The sequence below is a fragment of the Leptosomus discolor genome, chromosome 5 (genome assembly GCF_034619465.1).
Source record: "Leptosomus discolor isolate bLepDis1 chromosome 5, bLepDis1.hap2, whole genome shotgun sequence".
NCBI classification, from domain to species: Eukaryota; Metazoa; Chordata; class Aves; order Leptosomiformes; family Leptosomidae; genus Leptosomus; species Leptosomus discolor.
Window position 1 is genome coordinate 70,001,859 of NC_141395.1, and position 22,104 is coordinate 70,023,962.

A 22,104-nucleotide genomic window follows, 5' to 3' on the forward strand; every position below is an offset into this window, starting at 1 on the left:
AGCGACGTTCCTCCAAAGCCAGCTCTCGGCCCACCTCCTCCCCCTCCCGCCACCCGAGCCCGGCGCCGGCAGGGGGTCGGACCCCGGCAGCAGCCCCTCGGCGGGGCAGGACGGTCCCCTCCCGGAGGCAGACGGACTCGCGCCCCTCCGAAATCAAGCGCCTGACAGTCACCCGCGCCCACCACGCCTGGGGCGTAACGGGAAAACCCGACGCGGTAGGAAAACCTGACGCTTTCGGGAGAGGAAAGAGACGGGACGAACTCGTGCGGGGGCGGACGAAGGACAAGGGGGTTCGGGGTCACTGAGCTCCCCAAGAGCCGGCAGAGGGGGCGGGGGGAGCCTCGGCCGCGAGCGATATTCCGGCCTCGCCGGCCATGGGGAGAGGCGCTTCCCTGAACAAAGAGGGATCGCTCCGGAGCTCAGGAAACATGAGAAAGAGCCCCGCTGCCAGAGCGCCGGCTGCGAGCGAGCCTCGCAGCTGGGGTGGGACGCGGAGGGAAGTGGGGACACGCTCTGGGAGCGGGGGGCCGAGGCCAAGTCCTCTGGCAGCCGCCGGTTCGGTAGCCGGCAGAAGCCATTAACGGCGTTTGGCCGCAGAGCAAAGCGACGCGTGGTTCCCGGACACACAAACAGGCGCTCGGCAGCGGCTCGGCACGCTCTAGAGTTACAGCCGAGCCCCGGCGGCGAGCGCCGGCACAGGACGACGCTTCCGAGCGCGCCGGGGCCCCGGCGGCGTGGCTACTGCAGGGGCCGGAGCGCAGCCGGCTCAGCTCGGGGACCAAAGGTCCGGGCTTTTGCCCCCCTCGACGGGCTCCGTGGTCCTGAGTGGGGGAGAATCGTCCCCGAGGGCCGCAGAGCCCCAGGTTCTGCTCTTGAGACAGCTCCTGTCTCTGCCGCGCGGTGCCGACGGCCCGTGCGCGGAGCCAGCACCTTCCCAAAGCACCCAGAGCCCCTTCCCTAGGGAGGAGACCCCTCCCTCGCCCCCAGGGACTGTCCGGAGGGACGCTGAGCCCGGCGTGCGGCGGGTCAGAGGAAGGGCCGCGCTGGCTGAGCCCGCCGTGCGACCAGCGCCCAGCCCGACTGCAGGCCAAAAGGTCCTTCTAAAAAGTCTGCGTGATGGCCACCTCTTCTGGGGACGGGAGGGGGACGCCCGAGAGCCCCCCTGGGCTCTCAGAACCCCGGGGCTCGCTCCTGGAAGCTCCACAGCAGAGCCCTGTTGAACAGGCACGGCCAGAAAACGGCCCCTTTGGGGGAAGGCAGCCCCCAGCCCCCCACCCGAACAGCCAGGGTCCAGAACCTCGTCCCTGATTGAGGGAACCCCCCCCCCCGCAGTGCTGCGGGCTGGGGTTCAGGGAAGCGGGAGGTGACTGGTCGGCCACGGGGACTCCTGAGGAGAGCGGGGCTCCCTCGACTTCACCCCCTCCCGCCAGGGATTCACCCCCATCGGGACAGCCTCGTCCCCTGGCTGAGCAGTGCCGCCCCTCTCAGCCTCTCCTCGCACGGAGGACGCTCCAACCCCTTCAGCGTCTCCGTGGCCCTGCGCTGGACTCGCTCCAGTCAGCCCACGTCTCCGCCGTACTGGGCAGCCCAGCGCTGGCCGCTGTCTCTCCGACATCCCTCCTCGAGGTGAAAACCCCTCGGATCGCAACGCGAGGGAGACCGTCTCAGGGCTTGCTCTCCGGTTAGGGCCCCCTCCTCCCGCGGGGCAGCACGGACACCCTTTCCAGCCACGACCACGTCCTCGCTGAGCAGAGCGGACCCCGCGCGGGTGCCGCCGCCGCCACCGCTGCCGCCGCCCGGCTCAGCGGTCACCTTCTTCCCCACGGCGCGACGCTGTGGCTCGTGGCCAGCCTGGGGTCTCCTTCGCAGGGCACCACCTCCCTGGCGGTACGGCGGGGGGGTCTGCTGTCCCCCACCGGGCTCCTTCCCCACCCACCCACGGGTCTTTTCGCCAGCACACCCTCCGCTCCGCCGCGCGCGTCGCTAGCAACAGGCGGCAGGCCGGCGCAGACCCTGGCGGGGCCAGCGAAGGCAGCCCCCCAGCTGGGTGCTGACCCCGCCAAGAGTCACCCCCAGCCGGGCACCCACGGGCAAAGGTTTCACCTGGGCTCTCCCACGAAGCCACAAAAGAGACAGGAGGCAACGCCAGCAGGCGCCCGAGGCTGCTGCCACCGGCACCTACCGCCCTGCCCCGCTCGGCCGCCGCCGCCGCCCCGCCGCGGAGAGGTCAGATTGTTCTGACAGACTTGTCTATGCTGGCAGTCAGGAGCCCCCTCGCTATCTTCCAGAGCTTTGCAAAGGGGTTGATTATTTTGTTCCAGAGTTTTTCCAGGAATTGAAGTTAAGCTGAGCGGTGTTTTTTTGGACAAGTTGTGCTACTGGATAAGGAAAGATGAAAAAAAAAAAACAACCCCAAATATTAAAAAAAATCAGTCGGGCCAGCCTTGTGAGAGAGCCGTGAGCGAGAGGAAGCTCGGACGGAGCCCAGGACTCGGCGGAGCTGCGCTGCCCCCAGCCTGGAGGCGATGGGGCAGCCACGGAGCAGCCCTGCCCAGAGCCGGGCACGCAGCAGCCCGTGCCGGGCCGAGCTGGCACCCTCGCCCCGAAGAGGCAGCCGAGCTCGGGCTTCCCCGAGCTCTTCCCGGATCACCCGTTAGTGGGACCGTGACAGCACCCAGAGACCACCAGGGAGAAACCCCTGGCCCCCCAGGCAGCCTGAGGAGAGGCGAGGCGGCAGCAGCACCCTCCCAGGGACAGGCTTCGCCGAGGAAAGCCCTCTGCCACCTCGCCCGTGCCCCGGGCAGCGTCTCGAGCCCGAGGGGACCCTTCCTCTTCACCGGCGAGCCCTGCGCCCCACGCCCCGCCTGCGGAGCGCTCCCCTCCGGCCCCTTCCCCGGGAGACGGTCAGGGATTTACAAACGGGCTCTGGGCGAGGATTTTAATTCCCCCGGCGTTCCCTTTGCCGCGGCTGAGGAGCCACGCCGTGTGCCGGCTGCACGGCGCTCCGCCGCGGCTGCAAACCCCACGGGCTGTCCCAGCGGGAGCTGGACGACCTCCGCACCCTTCCCCTCCTCCAGCGTCACCCCAACGCCGCCAAAACCAACCAGGCCAAGTTTCCAACGTGGCTGTCGCGACCAGTGCCCCCCGCATCACCTTTAGGCAGCATCGAGTCAAAAATCACCACCAGGGTAGCGAGGTCACTTCGGTTTTAGTTTGTTTGGGGTTTTTTTTGGCTGGGGCTGAATTAGCAGCTGTTTTGCCAAGTTTGTTTATGGCTTGGGAGTTGAACAGGCTTTTTTTTTTTTCTTTTTCATGTATTAAAAGCCTTCTGAGAGCACAACCCTCCGACGGCAACGTCCCAATAATCACTTCCACGCCCTGCTCGCCCCCAGGTCGCCCGTCCGCGCCCGAGGATCCACGTCTCGGGAAACCAGGGGGGCTCGTGCTGCTTTTCCCCATTCCCAACAGCCCCGACCGCCTGGCCGCTTCTCCTTTCTCGCCAGCTCTGCGGTATCTCCTTTCTGGCCTCGGATCTAAGCTTCCAGATACCCCCAGCTGACGTGCGCTCAGAGGAATCCCAGCAGGCACAGGCCACTCCGGAGCTCCCCGGGGAGCAGCCGTCAGCCCCCAGGCTGGCAGTGAAGTATCGCCCTGCAAACAGCCGCCCGTGGCTGTACATACATACATATATATGTATATATACAACCCCCCATTTCCCCCGGCTTCTGAGCGCTCTCCTGGGAACCGAGTCACCAGGGCAAAGCCAGGACTCTTCCCAAACGGCTCCCGGACACGGCTGACACAGCCGGGGCCGTAAAAGCCAAACAAAACTCCGGCCGAGACCACCGCACCAGCTCTCTCCCCGCAGCGGAGGTGCCGGTTTTCCCTCCGAGGACGGGCAGCACCGGCAAAACCCCTCTCGGCCAAGAGGCACCGTGGCCCCGAGGAGTCGCACCGGGGCAAGCAGCGCCGGGCGCTGTGGCCAGGAGAGGGAAACAGAGGTGCCGAAGAAGCCCTGCCGGGCGAGACGCGGGCGCCTGCGCCAGCCAGCGCCAGCCCCGCGCGTTCGACCGGGCGGCGAGTTCCCGCTGGGCGCGTTGCAGCTGGAAGGAGCTCCCCCCCGGGCCGCAGCGTCAGCCCTGGCCTGACCCCCCCCAAACCCGCCCCGCTCCCCTGAAGTGGCCAAGCAGCCTCCCGCTTCCTCCGCACGTTCTCCAGTACCCGGAGCGGAGCCGAGCCTGATGAAGTGGGACATTGGAACAGCGGCCAGCGAGTCAGGTCTGGAGATGCACATGTCCCCAGGCCGCCCCGCTGGCAGGGGAGGGAGGCTGAGGCCAGCCCCCGAGCCGGGGGGGGCGGGCAGCGGAGCCGCGCAGCCCCCTGCCCGGAGGGAAAAGCCCGAGCGCCGCGCTGCCGGGGCACGGGGTCAGGCTGCTCCTCCAGAACGGGGACTCCTCTGGACTCCAACCAGGACCCCCGGCTGCCCGGAGCCGAGGCGGGCAGCACGCGGCCCTCGCCGTCCTCGGCGTGGCACGGGCAGCGAGGAGGCCGGCGCGCAGCTCTGCGGGGGCCACGGCTGGGGCAGGGCACTGCGGGGAGCCAGAGCGCAGCGCCAACGGTCCGAGGGGGGTTTGGGGGTGCCAAGTCCGGAGCGGGAGAGGCGGGTGGCGCTGCCAAAGGCGGTGAGGTGGTGGCAAGGCTCCTCTGCCTAACCTGGGGCCAGGGAAACGCTCAGCCTTGCCCGCCCTGGCTCTGCAGGCAGGCCGGCTCCTGCCCGTGCTGCCCGCTCGAGGAAGGCAGCAACGGAGCAGCCCCGCGCGAGCGGGGGGAAAACGGGGCGCAGACAGCCCCGCCAAAAGGCAGCCCCAACCCTACCGAGCAGGCGACGCCGGCAGCGGCGAGCTCACGCCGCGGTGGCAGCCTCGGCGCGACGCTTTGCCGCGCTGCGCCGTGAGCAGGGGGACGAGGGCGGCCTCTCAATTCCCAGCAGGATCCCGGAGCGGGGCAGAGGTGGATGAGCCCTCCCCGCAGCTCCCGGGTCGCCCCGACGGCAGGAGCCCGACGGCAGCTCGCTGTGGAAGGGCCGGGCCGTAAGCTGAGCCGCGGCGGAGGGCGCAGACCCAGCACGCCGAGGGGGAAAGCAAACGGAAAAAAAAAAAAAAGAGAAAAAAGAAAGAAAGAAAGAAAGAAAAGTTTCCACTCATCAGCCGAAAGTTGTTGTGGGTTTCTCGCTCTTTTCGGGTCAGGGACCTGATCGTTTCAGTGTATTCGGTGATGTCATTCCTTCCAGAAGGAAAAAGCCTTTCCTGCCCCAACTGAGCTGCTCTACAAACGCTTTAAATATCAAGTTTGGGGCAGCCAAAACACAGAGTAATTTAGCTCTTTTTTTTTGTTGTTTTACCGTTGTATCAGCACCCGCTAACCGGCGCCTTTCCCCTCTGCTCTCCACCAGCCTCGCCTGGACCTCGAGGGCTTCCCAACCCCGACCCGGAGAGAAACCCCAGCGGGGCCAGCCGGCCGGGGACGGTCCCGTGCCAAGGGGCTGCGAGGAGCCACCCGCTCCCCGCCCGCACACACCGGGCCGGGGCGCAGCCGGGGGACGCGCGGCGAGGGCCGACCCGGCTTGCCTCGGCGCCGGAGGTCCGGCGGCTCCGGCCCCGGCTCCCCGACACGGAAACGTTCCGTTCCGGCTGCAAACGCCACAAACCCGAGCGAGCGCCCGAGCCCCTCGCAGCTGCTGACGCTGCCCCTCTCGGGGGAGCACCGGGGAGAGTCACCGAGCGCCGAAACGCAGGCAGGGCTCGGTCCCGACCCCCCCCTGCCTCTTAACGGGGGAGCGGGGAAAGGCGGCAGGCTGGGGCATGGAGCAAGGCCGGGGCACGGAGCGAGGCCGGGGCACGGAGAGAGGCCGGGGCACGGAGAGAGGCCGGGGCACGGAGCGAGGCCGGGGCACGGGGTAAGGCCCAGGCACGGAGAGAGGCCGGGGCACGGAGCGAGGCCGGGGCACGGGGTAAGGCCCAGGCACGGAGAGAGGCCGGGGCACGGAGAGAGGCCGGGGCACGGAGCGAGGCCGGGGCACGGAGCGAGGCCGGGGCACGGAGCGAGGCCGGGGCACGGAGCGAGGCCGGGGCACGGGGTGAGGCCGGGGCACGGGGTGAGGCCGGGGCACGGAGCGAGGCCGGGGCACGGAGCGAGGCCGGGGCACGGAGAGAGGCCGGGGCACGGAGAGAGGCCGGGGCACGGAGCGAGGCCGGGGCACGGAGCGAGGCCGGGACACGGAGTGAGGCCGGGGCACAGAGGACGGCTCGGGCCCCTCCATCTCCTCCCAGGGCAGAAAGCGCGGTGGCCGAGGACTGCCCACCAGCCCGCACCACGCCTTGGATCGGGAAAGCCACAGGCGCTCCAACCGCCCCGGCCAGCGGGGAAGGGCACCTTCGGTGGTGGCGCTTGACCCAAGACTGCTCGGGTCTGGCTGGTGAGATCGCTGCCAACGGCACTGCGGAGCCCTCCCTCCCCTCCTCCGGGCCGGGCACCCCCGTCCCTCGCCTTTCACTGTTCCCATCCCGCCACCCAAACCTGCTGAGGAGGCTCCCACCGCCCCGGCAGCACCAGCCGCCCCCGGGCACGGCTTAGGGACCCCGCTTTGATCCGCCGGGTCCCGCGAGCGGCGATTTTCTTCCCCAGCGCTGTCGCTCCAGATGTTCTCGTTATCCACATCAGCAGCCGCAACCCTGGACGGCTGCAAAGCCTTTGGCACCACCGGCACCTCACGGCCCCGAAATCCGCAGGCCAGCGGCGTGTAAGACAATCCGGCCGCACGGTGTGCGTGTCCCTCTCCTGCCATTTCAGTTTTAAACCTGATGCCTTTTCATCTTGTCAGATATCGCCCCCCCCCCCACCTTCTACATCCTGTTACCGTGTCCTCTCAGACTCCGCTTCGCCTCCAAACCACACAAATCTTGTCTTTTCACATCTCTTCATCTCCAGATTCCCCCCAGGCCACCAATTATCCCCGCTATCCATCTCTGGAGCAACTTCTTCTCCCCCTACGTCTTTTCGAAAGGGAATAATGGAAATGGGGCATGGCGCTGCAGCTGGAGGACCTCACTGACGGGCTGTAACGAGGCTTTCAGTGCTCTCCCTCCTCGCCTCCCGTTTCCAACCTCTGCCCCACGCCGAGCACAGCAGCAGACGCTTTCACCGAGTACTCTGAGGGTCTGTGAGCGACTGACTCCTTGGGAGCCCAGGAAGGCACGAGGGAGTCCCAGGGCCACGTCCCTCAGCACAGGGAGACACGGGTTAGGGCGATCTCTTCGCCTGGATGCGGGGGCTCTCCAAAGCCCCCCACCCTACTCCCTTCCCAGGTGCTCCCTGAGACGGAACAGGCACGTTTTGGAGGGGACACGGCCACGCTAGGATGGAATTTGCCCCTGAGAGAAGCGGGAAGGAAAATGAAGCGCGTCGAATCCAGCAGCAGAAACGCTGCCCTGCGGAGCAGCTGGTGTGAGGCGGGAACCTGCCCTCCGGGCGAGCTGGAGCAGGGGGCTCCGTGGCTGGGGGCGCGGGGAGGTGACGGTGGCGGGCAGAGCCCGGGAGCGCCAGGCTGGGGCTGGAACCCCCCCTGGGCTCTGCCCTGGGGCGCCCACGAGCTTTCGCAGCGCCGTGAGGGCAGAGCGCGGAGCGAAGCAGCCCCGACCTTCCCGCTGCATCACCGGAGAGAGGCCCAGCCCACCGGGCCGGCGGTAAAGCACCCGTTGGGTCCCTCTTCTCCGGGCTCCGGTGAGCCGGCAGCGCTGCCGCCCTTCCCGCCCCGCGCCCGTCCCCTCGCGCCTTCGCAGCCGCCCGACGGGGCCGAGCACGCGCGGCTGCCCGGCCCGCCACGCTCGCCGGGGAGGTTGGCCGAGCGGTTAACGCCGCCGGCGAGCGGGAAGCCTGGAGCATCTGCCGGAGCCAGGCAGGTCGGGGAGCGCACGCACAGCCGCGCACACACACACACACACACCCCCCCCCACCCCCGGAGCGGCGATGAGCTGAAGGAGCTGTCTGCCAGCAGCACATTCTGCAGGACTCCTTTTTTTTTTTATTCTCTTTGCTCCTTTTTTCCCCCCTCTCTTGGCTAATCAGCTACTGAAAGAAGAGCTCCCTCAGCCCGGCCAGCCGCTGAGCCCCCCCGCCCGGGTCAGCTGCGCTGCGGAGGAGGGAAGTGGGCTTGGAACAGCCGCCGGCTCACCGAGGAGCACTCAACGCGCCTTCATTCATTATCCACTGACATATGGAATAGTCATTGCGGGAGGAAGCAGAACCAAACAAAAGCCCCAAACTGCTTCCTCCCAGCGAGGCCCTGACAGCCTCGGCAGCTCACGGCCATTCATCTCCGAGCGGCCGAGAGGAAGGGACGCTCGGGCTGCACCGAGGGATCCCCGGGGCGCGGGGCGGGGGGGTCCGGCGGGGGGATCGGCTCCCCGGCAGCCCCGGCACGGCGAGCGGCTCGCGTGCGCCGGGGCTCCCGTGCCGTCGCCGGGCACCGGGAAAGGGCCCCGCGCGCGACATGGGCTCCCCATCCCACCCCGGCCAGGAAACCGATTTATTTTGTTGTGTCTCTTCGCGGAGCGCCCGGCAGAGCGCGGCCCGGGCGCCCGGCCAGGGCGAGCGCCGGCGGCTGCCAAGTGAGCAGGAGCACAGCTCGGAGAAATCCAGCCCGTGCTCCACGCAGGGGCAGAGCGGGTCGGAGCCACGGTTCTTTACGAAAGGGCTCCGAAGCCCACGCGCGGGGCAGAGCGCGCCCGCTCAGGGCCAGCCGCCGGCGGGGAGCGACAGCCAGCACCCGCCGGGGCACCGGCGGCACCAGGGGGGCGTTTCCCAAAGCGCCGCTGGGGTCGGGAGCGATCCCGCGGGCGCTGCCGGCAGGGGAGCGATAGGGCAGCTGCCGGCGAGGGGTCTGCAGCGGAGACGGGCAAAGGGGAACTGGGGGGCGCCCCGAGCGGCACCCACCAGCGTGACCAGGGGAAGGGGCCAAAGGGGCCGGGGACACCTTCCCACAGCGGCCCCCGACCGCTGGAGCTCGCTGCTGCTGAACGCCAGGGCAGGAACGAGCCCAGGGGGGTCACTGCCCACCCCCTCGGGTGGTAACGGTTAGAGCTGCCCCCCTTAAAGACAGCGATCGGGGCAGAGGTCATCATCACGGAGGCAGGTACAGTCGGGCAGCACGGGGCTTAACCTCTACCCCGAGGCTGCCCAACTTCTCGTGTGCCCCCCCCAGAGCCCCCGGCAGTGAGCAGAGCCCAGGGACGATCTGCTCCTGCCGCTCCGCGCCGCGCCCCGGCAGGGCCCCGCCACCCCGACTCGGGGGCGAAGGCTGGGACCCCCAACCCGGCAGGAGAGGGGGGTGCTGCGGCCACGCCAGCTCCAGCTTCCGCCGCGCTCCCCGCTCTGCTCTGGAGATGCCGGTTCAGGCCGCGCCACGTAGCTAACGCCGGGGCTGGGACACGCAGAGGAACGGCATCGCCTCTCCCGGGGGCGGCTCAGGACCCTCCGCAGCGGCAGGTGTCCCACCCCAGGCCCGCGGTCCCATCGCAAGACGCCGCCAGGTGCTGCCTCGCTCGGAGGCGGTGAAGCAGCGCACCCGCGTGAGGCCGGCGGCACGGGCAGCAGGGGCGGGTGGGAGGAGGCGGGCGCCACGCTGGGCACCCCCCGAAGCCCAGCGCTGCACCCAGCCGCCCCCCCCGACACCCAGCCGGCCCAGGGACCAGCCGCCTCCGGGCAAGGGACGAGCGAGGGGGTAACGAAGTGACCCCCAGCACTCAAACCGGCTGCCACGCTTGCCACCCCGGCCAGGCTGACCGAAACCACGGGAGAAGCACCGGTGCCGGCTGGTGGGGCTGGGCTGGGCACCGGTAACCCAGAGGAATGGAAGCACCCGCCTCCAGCGCCCTCCTAACGAGCAACGCGCCGAAGCATCACGTTTCGTGAAGACTTTTAATTAGGACGAGGCTACACGTTAATTGGGATGAGGCTGCAAGACAATAGGAAAAAAAAATAAAAGAGCAATAAACCCCCCAAAGACTCCAGATGCTGTTCGCAGCAGGAACGCGCCCTCCTGGCCCTGCTCGTGTCCCAGCTGCCCCTGCCCGACCCCGGGTGCCGCCCTCCCCTCCCAGCACGGCCGGGCCGCCGGGCCACCGAGCGCCCGGGCGCTGCTCCGGGGGCAGGCGAGCACAAAGCAGCCAGTGTGCGCACCCCGGCCGCAGGAAGCAGCAGCAGCAGCATCGGGGTTCTTAGGGGAGAGAGATAAACGCAATTACAGAGGGAGGGCAGGGGGCTGGGAGCGGGGAGCGAGGAACAAAGCCACTGGAAGCTGCTCTGATGTCAACAGGTTCTGAATCAGCGCTCCCCCCACCGGGGCCCTGAAGCAGGACCAGCTGGGGAGAGAGAGACCTTGAATTCCTGCATGAAAGGGTTTTTTTTCCTGGGTTATGCTGGAGACATTACACAAGTGTATGTTTTCTATAGTCATATATTTCCCCTCTCTCTAAATCTCTATTCCAGACCCGGGGGCAGGGGCTGCCGGCAGCTCCAGCGCTAGCCCAGGTGGGCCTCTAACATCGAGCCTTTCGGGCCCCGGCTGGCCCGGGAAGGCCGGCAGGCACCCAACCCTCCCGCTCCGCCCCGCTGGGACCCGAACAGGAGCACAGGCAACCCTCAGAGCCCCGGGCAGCGCGCGCCGAGGCCCTCCGCACGCCCAAGAGCTCTCCCGAAGCCGGGTGCGCTGCCAGGAGCCCCGTCCCGAGGCCCGGGGGCTGCCGTTGCCCCGGCACCCGCGGCCGTCCCGCGCCGGCGGCTCGCCGGAGCGCTCGCGGCTGGTTCGTCACCTGCCCGGCCACGCGGGGCTTTCCGCGCTCTGGTGGTTCTCAGGAGGAGACAGCCTGAAATATCGCACCTCCCCGGCGCCCCGGAGGCCTCTCCGAGCGCTTGTCCAAGCCGCGCACGAGGCTGCCCAGTGCCCTTTCAGGTGAACCTCAACCCCAGCAAGAGGGGCCGGAGCCAAACGCCCCCGCAGCCCTTGGCAATCCCTCCAGCCCGACCCCAGGGCTCTACTGAAGCAGCTGATCGACGCCAATCGCATTAATTGATTCAGCAGACGATTAAGAAAGGCCACGGAAGTTTGCCTGGAATAACCAAACCCTGGGGGCGTTGTGCCGCGGAGACGCTGCTACCTTCCCCCCCCCCCCCGCCCGCCCCGAGCAGCTTCAAACCCTTCCCGACGATGGGAAACCCAGAGGGGTTCCCTCGGAGAGCAGGGCAGACCCCAGATCAGCGACCGTAACCCCACGGTGGCCCTCAGCCACCTTTTAAACCGCTGAGGAAACCCCTCTCCTGACCCCGGGCCGAAAGCCCCAGCTCTGGCCGGGCAGAGACGGCGCTTGTGCGACTTCCAGCGAGGCTGGAAGGGAGGTTCTCCCCGCAGGGGAAGCGCCGTCCTTGCCCCGGGGCAGTGGAAGGGAGGTTCTCCCCGCAGGGGAAGCGCCGTCCTTGCCCCGGGGGGACGTGGCGCCCCCTTCGGCTGCCCCAGATGCTCCGAGCGACGTGCCCTCACCCAGATCTCCTCCGCAGCCCCCCGGCCCGCCACGTCCCGGAGAGCGGCCTGGGCCAGCCCCTTGCAGAGGCAGCGCGGCTCGACCGTATCCCCTCCCTTGGAGAGGGAAATCCATCGCCCCTACCGCAGGCCCCCGCGGACACCGAAGTCGCAATGGGTCCTACCTCTTCGTCGGAGCTGTCTTCTTCATACTCGTCCTGAGCAAGCGGAGCCTCGTCTTCCTTCAACGACGAGTCGTCCTCCAAGACTTTGCTCTTCCTGGGAGCCCCTTTGGCCTGAAAGACAGAAAAAAAAAAACCCCAGCTCAGTAAGGTCGTACCACGTGAATCTCGGCGGTTTTGTGCCAGAGACCTTGGCTGGGCAACGAAATCCGATGGTGCCACTGACCCCCAGCCGGCTGCCAGGTCCAAGGTCACCCCGAAGCACCTGGACGGCTCTGTGCAGCACAACCTCTCGCTCGGGCCCTCTGGGGCACCGCAGGGCCGAGGGAAGGAAGGAAGGAAGGAAAGGGCTCATTAAGCAGCGTGCGCTGAATGACCGCGGAGAGAGAGTCAGCCGCCTCTCTTCGGAGGACAGGTTGCCCGAGAGACTCTCCGGCAGCCGCTCGGCTCGGGCAAGAATCACGTTGTCGCTCTCTGGGCCCAAAGTTATTCTCCCCCTGCAGCTTCCATGTCCCAGCCCTCTTCCAGCGCTACTCCAAGACTCTCCATCCCTCTTTTCCCCTGGAGCTCCACACCACTGAGGCCACCGCAAAGACAGGAGCAGGGCAGAGGCTGCAACGACCCACGCTGCGAGGGCAGGTGCAACGGGGAAAGGACTTCCCTGAGAGCCCCGCCAGCCGGGGAGGAGGCGCCCCAGGCCCAGGAGGGCGTCGGGAACCACACGAACTCCCGTCGTGGAAACAGGAAAATTTACGCCAGCTCGCAGCCCCGCCACTCGTGTGCCCCACGCTCCAGCCCCGACACCTCAGCGCCCGCCGCTGGACTCAGGGTGTCAGCGGGGAGCCCCCCACCAGACCCCAAGCCCGGACGGGTCTCAAGCGCCACAGAGAGGTGAAGGACCCCAGCCCCGGCCCTGGGGACAGCCCGGGACAGCCTGAGGCGCGGCCGGTGGGTGCTGCAGAGGGCACTTGCTGCCCCCCGGGCTGCCCCAGGACCCTTCCCCCGGCGCTGCTCCCGGCCCTCCTGCACAGGACTCCACGTTTATCGTCCTCGAACGCCACACGGGGCCCGTCAGCCATCTCCCCCGGCCTCTCTGAACAGCGGGGCTGCCCGCCGGCAGACCCCCAGGCGACCCCAGGGCCCGCTCCCTCTCTGCGGTGGGACGAGCGCCCGGGGGTTGCTGGTGCTCTCCCCAGCCCCGACCTGCAGCAAAGCTCCAGCCCGCCGAGGGGCTCCCCCGCGCCCGCGCTCAGGACCCCAGAGCGCCCGAGGCCGGGCGCAGCACCCAACCGCCTCACCCGCGCGGCGCCAAGTCACCGCTGGGTTTGGAAGCAACGTGGGCGTTCGGAGCCCCTCTGGGAGAGGCCCGGGCAGAGGACAGCGCCGGCACAGCCCCCCGGCACAGCCCCCGAGGCGGCAACGTCACCGTGACGCAGAGACTCCCTGCCAGACGCACCCAGCCGAGGTTACCCCCCCCCCACCACCCTGGGAGCGGTGGGACCCGCCTCTAGCGCTCGGGTCACCCCCAGTTTTTGATCCCCGCCAGGCCTCGCGGCGGGCAGACACCTCCTGCGCCGGAGCGGGGCTCGCCCTGCTGCGGGGCCCACGTTTGCTCCCGCCACAGAGACAACCCGCGGCAGGAACCGATTCCCTCCGCAGACACGGGTCACCAGACAGCGCCGAGCACCAGACTTCGCCCACTCGCTGACCTGCTGTGTGGGTGCCGAATGAGCTACAGATCCTTCCCTGGAAAAGAGATTCTCTCTCTCCCCCCCGCGCACCACTCGGAGAGGGGGTAGGGGGAGAACGGGGACCCTGGCTAGATCGGGTTTACGGGAGGATTCAGTGAAATAATCGGAAAAACAGCCCCAGAAAACGTCCCTCGCGGGAGCAGTAAAGTCCACACAGTGTGTGATCACCTTCTGCTGTACGTACACACCAGCGCAGCTCCCCCGAGCCGCGGGGAGAGGGGTGGGAGAGCGCCTGGAAAATCCTGGGCCGGCAAGAGGATGAGATTACTGCAAAAACAAAAGGCTTTATTAAAAAATTTTTAAAAAGGGAGATTGGAGATAAGTTTTTTTCCAGGCTTTTGGCGCTATGATGGCTTTGGACTTCGAGTTTCCATCTTTCCCTCGTTTCCCCGCTCTGGCCGCTGCCGCGAGGAGACTGTGCCGGGCGGTGGCACGCCGTCGCCCCAGCAGGCCCGCTCTCACCCCGGGGATGCCTCAGCCACGCAGTCAGGGAGAAACACAGAGCCCCCACGGGCTCGCCAGGCCTGAGAGGCGGCACAAGCCGCGATCTCGCAGGAGGTTCGCCCTGGCTGGCACGTCGGCAGAGCCCAGCACCCAGCGACCGGGCGTGTCCAGCAGCAGGCTCGAGCCCTTCAGGAAAGATTTGCCAGGAAAGTAAGAGAGACCTCGGCCAGGACACCCACCACACCCCCAGCGCCCTGCAGTACCCCACTAGAGCCCACACCGAACGCTAAAACCTTTTTATCAGAGAAAAAAAAAAAGTCTGTCTGAGCCAGGCAGGGCTCTGGAAGGGGCTTCGGGACAAGCCCAAGGCGCCAGGAGCAGAGGGGCCAGCGGAGCTGGCGGCAGGGGAGCGCAGCCCCCTGCTTCATGGGAAGCACCTCCCGCAGCTTCCAGGTCCATCCGCCCCGGCGCAGGCAAAGGTTCGTCCCCGCAGGCGGGGATGGCGCTGCCCGGGTCCCCTCCGCTCCCAGGGGCCGCCCGGGTCCCCTCCGCTCCCAGGGGCCGCCCGGGTCCCCTCCGCTCCCAGGGGCTTCCCGGGTCCCCTCCACTCCCAGGGGCCGCCCGGGTCCCCTTCGCTCCCAGGGGCCGCCCGGGTCCCCTCCGCTCCAAGGGGCCACCCGGATCCCCTTCGCTCCAAGGGGCCACCTGGGTCCCCTTCACTCCCAGGGGCCCCCCGGGTCCCCTTCGCTCCCAGGGGCCACGCGGGTCCCCTCTGCTCCAAGGGGCCACCAGGGTCCCGTCCACTCCCAGGGGCCGCCCGGGTCCCCTCCGCTCCCAGGGGCGGCCTTCGGAGGCAGGAACGAAGCCGAGCTTCGCTCAGACGCCCGGGCAGCCCCGTGCAAAAAGGCTCGTTCCAGCAGAGGGCGGCAAGCGACGTCGGCCGCACCGCAAAACCCCGCAAAAGCCCCCAAAACTGCCCTGCTGGCACCCCCCGCCGCAGCCGCTGGCAGGGCTCGGGGACAAGGACGACCTCCGGCCCCCTCCCCGGCTGGTGGGGATCCAGGAGCTGACACCCCCACACCTCGGCTCAGGGGGGTCAGGCAGCACCGAGCGGCACCGACAGCCGTCGCCGAACGCCGTTTCTGGCAGTTTTGGTAGCTCTTTGGCGCTACGATGGCTTTGGACTTAAGAGTTTCCATCTTTCCCTCATTTCCCCCCTCTGGCCGCCGCCAGGAGGGCACCGCAGAAGGACCCCGTGCCGCGAGAGGGGAAACCCGGGGCACCTGGTGGGTTTCAACAGCACGGGCAGGACTCGGAGATCAGACCGAGGGGGATAAGGGAAGACAGAGCGGCGCCTCCCACGCCAGCGAGGCCTGTAACCCCCTCCCTCCCCAATCCAGCCGCTGCTCCCCACGCCCGGAGCAGCCGGGGTTCCCCTACCCCAAACTCCGACAGGTAAACTCAGCGGGAGAGCTCGGAGGAGCTGGGAAAAGAGGCTCAGTCTGAACTAAAACACAGAGCAGACGGGCAAAACGGAGAGGGAGAGCACTGCCAGCGGGCCCTGAGGGGAGCCACGTCCTCCGTGCTCCGCGTGACGGGCCAGTTCGATCCTCCTTCTCCTCCTCAAAGCAAGAGCCACTGGCAGCTGGATGAAACCACCAGTAGCTCCTCTGGCTCCCCTTCTCCCGCCGTAACGCTCTCAGGGCGCTCCCACGCAGTTCCTCCCGGGCTGTGGAGAAGAGATCAGAAACTCCTGGCTCGCGGTTTTCCAGCAGGAAGGGAGGAAGGTCCCCGCTGCCCCAGCGACCCCCGGCTACGGCGCCGCCGAAGCTCCTCGGTGGGGCTGGAGGAGGGGGCTGCGCTCGCTGGGGGCTGCTGGGGAGCCGGGGCAGGGTTAGGAGCCAAGCGGGCAGCAGCCAGACCCCACGTGCCCGCCGGGGCTGGAGCGAAGGGGCAACAGCTGCCAGACCCTCAAGGGGAAGCGGCCCTAGAGCCAGGGGTGCGGGAGCTGCGGCCGTGGCGGGTTTGGGAGAGGGGCTGCGAGGTTCCTCCCGGCTTTACCGGGCGCCGGGACGTGACACAAGCAGCGAGAGAGTCTCGGTGCCGAGCCCAGACCTCGCCGAGATCGTAGGGTCGAGGTGGGGACAGGCAGCCAACACACGCACGCCACCGCTTCGAGGGGGTTCTTGGGCCTAACGCCGTCAGTCGCTCACCCCGTGCGGCAAAACCCACGGAATCCTCAGTGTTACACGTGGGAAAGCGATCCCTCAAGGAGCGGCAGCGCCGCGGCGCGCCGCAGGGCTCCCGGCTTGGCAGCCCCGTGAGCTACGCCGTGCTCCCCGCGGGCCGCTCTCCACGGCCCGTCCTCCTCCACCTCCCCTCAACGCACGTAACCACCAACGTGCAGCAGCTCCAGCCGCTCCGGCGCCTCCGACACAAGCGCTGCTGGTCAGGGACAGACACACCAGGCTCGGGAGCAAAGCGAAGGTGAAGCCACGCGGTTCCCGCTGGCGAGCAGGGCCTCAGGGCGCCACGAGCCTGTCAGACCAGCTATGCCGAGGGGCAGTTTAGGGGCTTAAAACGCGCTTTATCTCACCGCCAGCGGGTTTTTTTTCAGAGGTTTCCACTCTCGGGCAACCTCTGGCAAGCGACAAGCGGCGAGGCAGCGTCTCGAGCAGCTGCCAAGCGAACGCAGGCGCACGCCTCGCGTTTGAGCTGAGGGGTAAGGGACCCGACTCGGCGCCTGGCGCAACGAGAGCGGCTCCTGGCAGGGCCCGGGAGAAGCCACCTCGCTCGGAGCCACGTCTGGGCTAGCGGCTTTCTGAGCAGCAGCCTCTGGAGCGCGCCGGCTGCCGGCAGCCCCGCAGGGACTCGCGCGGATCCTTCCCGAGCGACGCGGGGCCAGCGCCGACAGCGGGTCCCCGCGGCAGCCGCGGACAACGCCGTCCTGCCACGTCCCCGTGCCTTTGGCAGGGCGCACGTTGTCTGGCTTCCACCGGGCCGAGCCTTCCGACATCTCCGTGAAGGCGTCGAGTCTGTTGGACGCCTTGTTGGCGACACGGGCAGCGGGACCGAGCGCGCCCTCGGCAAGTTCCCCGCCGACACCACGCTGTGCGGCGCGGCCGACGCGCCGGAGGGGAGGGAGGCCATCGGGAGGGACCCGGACGGGCTGGAGAGGTGGGTCCGTGCCGACCTCGTGGAGCTCAGCAAGGCCAAGTGCAAGGTGGGGGCCCCTGGCCTGAGAAAGACACGGACCTGCTCGAGCGGGTCCAGAGGAGAAGCTGAGGGGGCTGGAGCAGCTCCCTGTGAGGCCAGGCTGGGAGAGTTGGGGGTGTTCAGCCTGGAGAAGGCTCCGGGGAGACCTCAGTGCTGAAAGGGGGGTACAGGAGAGGTGGGGAGGGACTCTGGATCAGGGAGGGCAGCGATGGGATGAGGGGTAACGGTTTCAAACCGAAAGAGGGGAGATTTGGAGGAGTTATAAGGAAGACATTCTTCCCTGTGAGGGTGGTGAGACATGGGAAGAGGTTGCCCAGAGGGGCTGTGGCTGCCCCCTCCCCGGCAGCGCTCCAGGCCAGGCTGGATGGGGCTGGGAGCAACCTGCTCTGGTGGGAGGTGTCCCTGCCCAGGGCAGGGGGGTGGCACTGGGTGGTCTTTGAGGTCCCTTCCCACCCAAACCGTGCTGTGATTCTTCCACCAACCTCCCTAAAACCAGGAGACGGAACCCGGGAGGCCGTGTCACGCGCGGCGCGGCGAAGCAGTCGGACACCATCACCCTCCTCTCGCCACCCCGGGCTGCCTTCCAGCACCGACGCGGGGATCAGCCGCTCTCCCGAGCGGCAGCACCTCCACCGACGCCACGCGCTGCCGGTAGCACGAGCGGCGCCTGCCTGCCTGCCTTCCCTCCCCGCCGGCTGGAAACACGTCCCCGGGGGTCCCCAGGCAAGAGGGCTCGGCAGGAATGGGGCCACGCCAACACCTTTGCCAGCTGCCTCTCCATTTCGGCCCGGCAACCCCGAGGACAAACTACCCCCGGGGAGAGGAGCAGCAGCGCGGCAGGGCTGGGGAGGGGACCCGCGCCGAGGGGCTCCTCTGCCCCGTCCCCGCGCACGCTCTGGCCGGCGGGGTCCTGCGCGGTGCTGAGCCGAAGGCAGCGTCGAGGAGGAGGAGGAGGAGGAGGAAAACGAGCGCGGGTTCACTGGCTGGCGCCGAGGGAGCAGCGGAGAGGAGCCGGACGCGGCGCCGCAGCCCCGCGAGGGTGCTCCGAGCTGGGGGGACACGAGCAGGGCCAGGGCTGCGGGCGCGACCCCCGCGGGAAGCGAAGGGTTAAGCGGCCCTCGCTGATGCCCGCAGCCAGCACACGGGGCAGGGTGGCTTCTGGGCGCCACAGTGGGGACCCCCGAGAGGGGCTTCCTGGAGGAGAGAAGCAGCAGCCAAACCTTTCAGCCCGGCCTTCAGCTGCAGGCCACCGGGCTGCTCCCCGGGGCCGCCGAGAGCAGCGCCGCACGGCTCGGCTCGGCTCGGCACCGGCGCTGCCAAGGAGGAAGGCGCAGCCTGTCAGGCCGCTGGAAGTCATTAGGAGGAAATCTAATCCGACAAGGACAGCCTAATATTTACAGAGCCCCGCGAGCCGGAGAGGCACGGAGAGCGGGGGCTTTGCAATCTGCTGACAGGCAGGTGGGGGAAGCCGCGGCCTTTCGGGCTCCCGGGTCCCGGCGGGAGCTGGGACGGCACAACGCAGCTCAGCACCTCGCCGCTCAGGCCGGATTAACGCTTCTCCCCGGGGCGAGGCGCCAGCGCTGGCTGGCGGTTCAGCACCTCGCGCTCCTCCGTCCTCCCGAGGGGCTGCCTTGACCCCTCCGCGGTGGGGGGTGGGGGGGGGGGTTCAGCCCCAAAGACCAGGTTTCGCACATCGCAGCCTCCTGAAGGCGTCACGTCGGAGGGAGCTGCAGAGCACCGCCAGGATCGCGAGGAGCACGGCTCTGGAGAGGCCCCTCAGCCTCCCGCCGCCACCTGTGCTTGGACTCTGCCCAGAGAGCAACTCCTCCCAAACCAGTTTGTGTCCCATCGCCTCCGGAGCCGCCGGTTCCCCCACCGCTGCCCCAGGCGGGCCGAGCGCAGCAGCCACACGTGGGGTACCTCACAAGACACCACCACAAACCTCCACGGGTATTTCGAACCCCAAAACGTCCAGAAAGCAGCAGCACCTCCCCTGTGTCCCAAGGGTTTCTCGCTTGCCAGAGCCGCTGCTTCCACAGCCTACGACCAGAAAAGCCCCGGCTGGGCTTCGGCACCCTCCAAACCATCAGCTTTCCCCAGGAGAGCAGCGCGGTTAAAGGGGTCAGTGGGACCCCTCGCTGTGACACCAGCAGCGCCCTCTCCATCCGTGGGTCAGAGCCCCCCGGCTCTTCCCCGAGCCCCGGACAGGCTTCTCCAGGAGCACCACGATGCCGAGTCTCCAGAAAAAGCTCTGGCAACCTGAGCCAGCCGGGCTCCTCGCCGTCCGCTCTCCCAGCGGGAAAGCTCAGAGCGATGGCGGAACAGCCACGAGCTGCCCTGCCCCGTCCTCCCGCCACCCGTCCCCGCGTCCCTCCGGCGGAGCAGGAGGCCCTCCTGCCGATCCCCACGCACGGGGCTCCCCTGGGCGTATCCAGGAGCCTCTGGAAGCAGCAGCGGCTCGGGAACGCTCCGCAGCCAGGATGGATCTGCTGGGCGGCCAGAAGACACCGAAAGCGAGAGGCGCGGGAGGCGCCCGCCCCCTCCCAAAGCGCCCTGAGCGACACGCACGCTTCGCCCCAGCCAACAAAGCCCCCTCTAACGCCAGGGCTCAAAATCCGACGGGGAGGGGGAGCAGGAGGCTGCTCCGGCACCGGCTCAGGCGGCCACGCTGCCGGCAGGGCACAAGAGAAGCTGGACCACCAGCCGGGAAGCCTGAGGGTGAAAGCCAACTGCCACGAGCCACCACGAGGTCTTTGGTTTCGAGACGGCGAGCGCGCCGTCGGGCTGGGACGAGGGGGCTCAGCGCAAGCGGCAGGAGAGCTGCGGCAACCAGGGCCGGGTCTCTACGAGGGGGGGAGCCTTCAGCCTCCCACCCTCCTCTCGCTGCTCCCTGGGGAGCCGACTCGACCCTCCGGAGGGGAACGACCCCAGCAGGCCGGGGGGGACAGCTCGCGGCGCCGGCGCCGCCGAGGGCACCGGGAAGCGCCTTCCGAGGCGCGGCGGCACCAGAAGGGAGAGGACGAGGCCGGCGATGGGGCACGTCCCCTCGGAGGAGCTGCCGGCCACGGAGCTCGCCGACCTGCCGGGAAAACACGCCCCAGAGCAGCGGCCAGGGAGGCTCCGCGCCCTGCGCTCGTCCCCCACCGGCACGGAGCGGGAAGAACCGGGGGGCGCCACGGCGGCTCCGCGTCACCACGACGGCGGCTTCTGGCACGTCCCGTCCCCGGCAGCCGGGAGCGAACGCCGTGTCCTGTGCGACGTAGGGGAGGCTTGGGGCTAAAAACACCCACCAAATTCCCGAGAAGGAGCTCCGCCAAGGCAGAAGGACCGGCCCCCGGAGCTCCCCGCTCGCCCGCAGGCTGCAAACCGCTCCCAGGAGCACCCAGGTCACCGCCCTGACCCCCCGCCACCAAAAACCCACCCGAGGGCCGACCGTGAGCCTCCAGCAAGCGCCAAGTCCCCCGCAGAGGAGCGGGAACGAGCCCCCTTCCCACAAGGCCGCCGGCGGAGGTGCGAGTCAAACCGCTTCCCCGCTCCCCCCCCCCCCCATTTTGGGGGCACAGCCCCGGGCGGCAGCGTCCTCTGCCCCCTCACACCGAGGGGATCCCAGCGAGCCGCCGAGGCCAGGGGTTCACCTCAAGGACGCTCAGAGCCCGGGTTTATTCCCAGCCCTTCTCTTTCGGGCGTTCCTGTAACCAGGACCCCGACGGCTCTGCCCTGCCAGGGCAAGAACCCGCTCGCTGGCACGTTCGGGGTTTGCACCTCGCTTGGGCGAAACCCCCTCCCCACAGGGCCCGGGGAGGGGAGCCACAAGTGGGCGCCTGGGGCCGAGGGGGAGGCAGCGGGCGCACGGGCAGGGGCGAGGCAGAAGGGACGAGCGGGAATCTCACCAACACCAGCTCGAACGTGGGCAGATCCTCCGCCAGCAGAGAAAACGGCGCCGGGGCAGCTCCCAGTTGGCAGCGGGTCCCAGCTTGTCACCCGCCACACTGATGGTGGCTCCGACGAGAACCCTCCCGTCTTATAAACCCAACAGAAAATGACACCACCCCCCCCCCCCAGGGGGTTTGTCACCACGAGGAACGATTTAGCCGGCCTTTTGACAACGTTTTCCTCACTCGCTCCCGGCAAATGAAGCAGCTTTGCCTGCTGGAGAGCTGACGACCAGAAATCAAAGGGTTTAAGAGCCTCAAATTAAGAGACCAGAATCTGAGAGATCCCCCTCAAAACTAAACGCACCTATAGCCTGAGAAGCGGCTCTCCAACACCAGCAAGTGAAGGGTTTCCCAAGGACACGCTTCGAGCCTCCGCTCCTGCCCCAGAGGCCGTTTCGAACCAGGACGGCACCACCCGAGCAGCACCGAGGGGCACCCAGAGGGACGGGGCGCAGGTTTACGCCCCTGCAGGACCCCGGGGAAGAAAAAGGGTCTGAACAGACCAAACTTCTGTCCAGCTCCGCGCTGGGAAAGCGACGCCCTGGCAAGGAGCGTTCCCTTTTCCCCCCCAAACGGCAACACCAGGGTATTCCTGGCCGAGCCCGGCGCGTTTGATGTCTTTTCGCTCCGTGAAACCCTGTCGGGAGCCGTTCCCCACGAGAGGAAGCCCAGTCAAGCCCTGGCTCCGGCTCCGACGCTCCGTTTCTGTCGGCCAGCTCTCTCCCCCGGCAGCCCGCGGGGCTCCCGCGGGGCAGAACGGCACCGCTCCGGTCCTCCGGCCTCTTTGGAGAGGGAAACTGGAGGATTCTGGGAATCTGACTTCACCGAGACGTCACCGAAGGGTTTGGGCTGGAAGGGACCTCAGGCTCCTCTGGTCCCACCCCCCTGCCACGGGCAGGGACACCTCCCACCAGAGCAGGGGGCTCCAAGTCCCGTCCAGCCTGGCCTTGGGGAGGGGGCACCGTGTCTTTCTTACGCCAGGGCCCCCCGAGCTGGAGGCAGCG

At 68.3% G+C, this 22,104-nt stretch overlaps 1 protein-coding gene across 1 annotated transcript in view; it reads right to left on the minus strand.

Moving 5' to 3' along the window:
* Window positions 1-22,104, minus strand: part of BOP1 (BOP1 ribosomal biogenesis factor) — a 64,288-nt gene that overhangs the window by 38,066 nt on the left and 4,118 nt on the right. The window contains exon 3 of the mRNA XM_086466033.1: window positions 11,758-11,868. Coding sequence (XP_086322159.1) covers window positions 11,758-11,868 — 111 coding nt within the window. The remainder of the gene's footprint in view (window positions 1-11,757; window positions 11,869-22,104) is intronic.